At 35.5% G+C, this 5488-nt stretch overlaps 1 protein-coding gene across 1 annotated transcript; it reads left to right on the top strand.

Annotated features, from left to right (window-relative positions):
* Nucleotides 1–1546: 1546 nt before the first annotated feature.
* On the top strand, nt 1547–2308 carry LOC100956944 (olfactory receptor 51A4-like). The gene has a single exon (XM_003780963.2). The coding sequence runs from the start codon at nt 1547–1549 to the stop codon at nt 2306–2308; it is 762 nt and encodes a 253-aa protein (XP_003781011.2).
* The last annotated feature ends 3180 nt before the right edge of the window (nt 2309–5488 follow it).

Below are 5488 nucleotides of genomic sequence, written 5' to 3'. Positions count from 1 at the left end.
CAGAGTCTCACTTTATCACCCTCAGTAGAGTTCTGTGGCATCACAGCTCACAGCAACCTCCAACTCTTGGGCTTAGGAGATTCTCCTGCCTCAGCCACCCGAGTAGCTGGGACTACAGGCGCTCGCCACAATGCCCAGCTAATTTTTGTTGCAGTTTGTCCAGGGCCAAATTCTTAGCCACCATCTTCGGTATATGGGGCTGGCACCTACCCACTGAGCCACTTGAGTCACTGCCTTCAAAGAACTTTTTTGACATGCTAAAAAGGGTTAATATTTTTTGCTGTTTGAGAAGCACAGGAATAAGAACTCTAAAACAAAACAAGCAAAAATCACATACATGTTATAAGATGGAATAGGAAGTGTGGAAAATAATATTCAATTACATAAAGAATTATGGGGCTACAACTAAATTACACTAACTGTGCTAGCTACTGGACATGCAGTAGTGAACAGTGTGAACATAATTCCCTACCTCTATATGCTAACTGTGAGAGAAGGCAGACATTAATCTAATAATAACAAGGAAAATAATAAAGAAGTGATTTTGTGTAAATGGGACTAGATTATGTACTTGCAGAGAAAAGAATGTGGGATATTTTATAAATGTATCAACTTAATTCAAAGAATAAAAATAATATGAGTACTCAATGAGAAGTAAAAAGCTGTAGGAAGTAGTTACGTAGTTAATCTGAAATAAATTAGGATGGGTAAGCCTCCTATTCAGCATGATTCAGAGTGGCTTTTATATAGGCAAGAGCGAACGGAAGGAGGATGAGACCATACTTTTATATGGTCCTTTTTAACTCTGACTGTATAACTACAAACTTCTAGTTCAGCCATTGTTTCAAATGTTCATCCTATAGAGATATATAAGTCTGAGTATAGGTGTGGAAGAATTTATGAATTTCCCCCAATCTATAATAAATGTTGCCTTTCCCACCAAGATTTTGTTTTCCTTCATCAAGAAGTTTATATAAAACTGAAATAAGAAAGCCATGAAATTGGAGACATGGTTTAAAAGATTGGTAGCTAAGTATTTTCATGTGGTGAAAAAATTATCTGGAATTGTTAAATATGAAAAGCCAAAATTGTTTGATACTTTAACAAAGTGAAACAAACACCTGGATGATAAAGTGAGTTATATTTTTCTCATTTGTTTCTGTGTTTGGTTGGTTTTTTTCTTTTCTTTTTTTACAGTCTGAGCTAACAGTACAAATATGGACCTTGGGCTTAAGAAGTATCTCCTAGCCCTCTTAGTATCTATGATGTACACTGTACCAGAAAAGAATATCTTCTGCTCTAGCTTCATTTAAGAAATTTCCTACCGTATTGAGGTAACATCCAGCTAAGTATCTTTCCAAGTGTCATGTCTCCTCTTGTCTCCACAAAAATTGAAGTTCTCAGATTCCTTCTAATTGGGATCCCTGGACTAGAAAAGAGTCACATCTGGATATCCCTTCCTTTCACAGCTGTGTACCTTCTTTCTTTCCTGGGTAATTGTACCATCCTCTTCTTTATCAAGACAGAACAAAGCCTCCACAAGCCCATGTACTATTTCCTTTCCATGCTCTCCATCTCTGACCTAGGCTTATCCCTTTCTTCTTTACCCACCACTTTGGGACTATTCCTATTTGATATCCATGAAATTTATGCAACTGCATGTTTTGCCCAGGAGTTTTTTATCCATCTGTTCACAGTCACTGAAGCCTCTGTGCTGTCTGTCATGGCATTTGACCGATATGTGGCAATCCACAACCCTTTAAGATACAGCACAATCTTAACCAGCTTGAGAGTCATCAAAACAGGGATCTTTCTGACTTCCAAAAATGTTCTTTTGATCCTTCCACTGCCCTTCCTCTTGCAACGGCTGAGATACTGTCACCAAAACCTGCTCTCGCACTCCTACTGTCTCCACCAGGATGTCATGAAGCTTGCATGCTCTGACAACAGAGTCAATGTCGTGTATGGGCTCTGTGCTGCACTTTCTACCATGCTGGATTTGGTGTTTATCGCATTCTCCTACATCATGATTTTAAAGACTGTGCTGGGAATTGCAACCCCCAGAGAGCAGTTCAAGGCCCTCAACACCTGCATCTCTCACATCTGTGCTGTGCTCATCTTCTACATGCCCATGCTGAGTGCAGCAATGCTCCACCGTTTTTCCAGGAATGTGCCTCCTATGATCCATGTGCTTATGGCTGATATTTTCCTTCTGGTGCCACCACTGATGAATCCCATTGTGTACTGTGTAAAGACTCGTCAAATCCGGGAAAAGGTCATGGGCAAATTTTGTCCAAAAAGAAGCTGATCAAAGAAATGAGAAAGGGACTGAATGTATCAGTAGAACAGCTCTTTGGTTTGCTAATCAGAGAGTGTTCATAAAATGAAGCCTTTGATATTCAGCATCCTAAGTATCCTTAATACTGGCCAGGGATCACAAAAACTTCAGTTCTATAATCCTTAGAATGTCTATGTAAAAATTTGAGCCTTGCGATAAGACTAGAAGCTTTGGCTTCCTGATTTTTAGAATGCATGACAGTAAATAATATGAAAAAGTACTATATTTATGTCTATCTAAAAAAAAAGTTTCCTTATTTTCCTTCACTTCCCTAGTAAATAAAAGCCTATTAAGAGAACGAATAAATTGTTTCTTCAGTTTTTCTCAAGGTTCAGGATGATGCATCCTACACAGACTTAATGATTTTAAAGTATGTATATCAATGGCAAATCTGGATACAAATCAAACTATAAATGGTAAGTATTATTATTCTGGAATTATATGAGTCATTATTACCAATTCTGTAATTTTAAAAACCCTATAGGACCATATCTCCATTGTTTATTTGAATGACCTTTGTATAAAACAAAACCAAAAATGTATTTTTTATGTGTACATTCTCATCCTTAGCTATTATTTTTTAAACTTTTCACCATATATATATATTTAACTCCCAATTTTTAAAATATATGACAGTAAATAATATGAAAAATAACCCTATATCAATGAAATAATTATAACCATGTCTCCAAAGAGCATCTTTTTTATAATTTGGAAGCATTAGTGAAGGTCTTACTATTTTCCTCAATCTCTTTTATCCAGGTAAGATTACATTTCTACTGTGAAGCCTTCCCTAACCTACTCTAGCATAAACATACATTTTCACCTTCCCTAAACATCAATCTTTCTAACTTTATCAATAATTTTACATGTCATATATATGGCCTCATAATCCTAGAAACATAGACATCATTTGTGTATATATAACATATTTCCTAGAATATCGTATATAATTATTTGGTGTTAGATTATGAATTCTAGGACACTGGTGATGGCCTGTCTTACTAACTGCTTCAAACCAGCTGCTAGAAAGTGAGTGGCCTACAGTAATCATACAAATATTCTTTGAGTAAATAAATACTGAACACTTAACAAACAATAGGAGAATATATAGAGAGTCAGAAAAGTTAACCAATGGACTTTCACAAAATTAATAAAAAATTTTTTGAACTTCACCACACTAATCAACACTCTCAATAAATGTCAATGTATTAAATTCACCACTGAAGAGGCACAGGCTAGCTTATAAGAGTAAAAAGCACAAACCATTCATATACAGCTTTCAGGAGACTTACACCTAGCATTGAAGGACAAATCAAGACTGAGGACTAAGAAATGGAAAACAAGCAAATGGAAATCAGCAGAAAAGAGGGGTTGAAATCTTATTTTCAGATACTAGTGGATTTAAGCAACTAAAGTTAAGAAAGACAAAGATAGACACTTTATACTGGTCAAAGGAACATTATAACAAGAAGATATTTCAATGTTAAATATTTATACCCAACTTAAAATGTTCCTAGTGCTAAGAAACAGTGCTTGATGGGTCTGAGTAATATGATATCCCATAACACCAAAATATTCAGGGACTTTATCACCCTCCACAGAACTGGACAGATCCTCTAAACAGAAACTAAACAAAGATACAAAAGACTTAAACGTGACCCTAAAACAAATGGGACTAATAGACAGAACAGAAGAAACCATCCCTTAGATAGAGAATATACATTTTTCCCATCAGCCCATAGAACATACTACAAAATAGATCACATCCTAGGATACAAATGGAACCTCAACAAAATTAAAAAATATAAATTATACTTTGTATCTTCTTAGACCAAAGACAATGAAAGTGGAACTCAACTCCAAGAAAAATGTTCAACCCCAAACAAAAACTTGGAAATTAAACAACCTAATGCTGAATTGTAGCTGGGTTCAGGAAGATAAAAGAGGAAATTATTAAATTCCTCAAACATAACAGAAGACACAAGTCTTCATAACACCAAAGACACAAATTATCAAAACCTGTGGGATATAGCAAAAGTACTCTTAAGAGTGAAACTTATTGCATTAGATGCCTACATTCAAAAAAACAGAGAACAACAACAAACTCATGAACCATTTTATGGAATTGGAAAAAGAAGAATAGTCTAATCCCAAACCCAGCAGAAGAAAAGAAATAAGCAAAATTAAATCAGAGAGCAATGAAATTGAAAACAAAAGAATTCAAAAAATTAACAAAACAAAAAGTTGGTTTTTAGGAAAATAAAGTAAAATAGATAAAACTTTGCCCAGATTAACGAGAAACAGAAAAGTAAAATCTCTAATGACCTCATCAGAAACAATAAAGGGGAAATAACAAAAGGTGCCACAGAGATTGAAGAGATCATCTCTGAGTAGTACAAGAAACTCTATGCCCAGAAATTTGACAATGTGGAGGGAATAGATCAGTACTTGAAATCACACCTTCTCCCTAGACTTAACCAAGAAGAAATAAACCTTTTGAACAGACCCCTTTCAAGAACTGAGATCAAAGAAAAAATAAAACTCCCCCCACCAAAAAATCCCCTGGTCCAGATGGTGTCACACCAGAATTCTATAAAAAGAAGAACTTAAACCCATACTGCAGAAATTATTCTAAAAAAAGTGAGAAAGAAGGAATCTTCCCCCAAGACTTTCTACAAAGTAAATATCACCCTGACAACAAAACCAGAAAAAGACCCAACTAAAAAGAACTTCGGACCAATTTCACTGGAGAATATAGATGCAAAAATTCTCAGAAAAATCTTAGCACAGAGATTACAGCTATACATTAAAAAAATTATTCATCACAGTCAAGTGGGTTTCATCCCAGAGATGCAAGGCTGGTTTAACATATGCAAGTTCATAGACATAATTCACCATATCAACAGAAGCAAAAAAAAAGACCATATGATCCTCTCAATAGATGTACAAAAGGCATTTGATAAAATTCAGCATCCTTAGCTTCTGCACAGCCAAGAACACAGTAAGTAAGGCAAGCAGACAGCCATCAGAATGGGAGAAGATTTTTGCAGGTTATGTCTCCGACAAAGGTTTAATAACCAGAATCCATAGAGAACTTAAACGTATTAGCAAGAAGAAGACAAGTGATCCCATCTCAGGATGGGCAAG

The sequence above is a fragment of the Otolemur garnettii genome, unplaced genomic scaffold (assembly GCF_000181295.1).
Source record: "Otolemur garnettii isolate 467f Iridium unplaced genomic scaffold, OtoGar3 scaffold00001, whole genome shotgun sequence".
NCBI lineage: Eukaryota > Metazoa > Chordata > Mammalia > Primates > Galagidae > Otolemur > Otolemur garnettii.
This window is presented reverse-complemented; position numbering and strand designations above follow the sequence as displayed.

Coding starts and splice junctions, on each gene's coding strand:
- LOC100956944 (XM_003780963.2), top strand. CDS start 1,547: ATGTACTATTTCCTTTCCATGCTCTCCATCTCTGACCTAGGCTTATCC.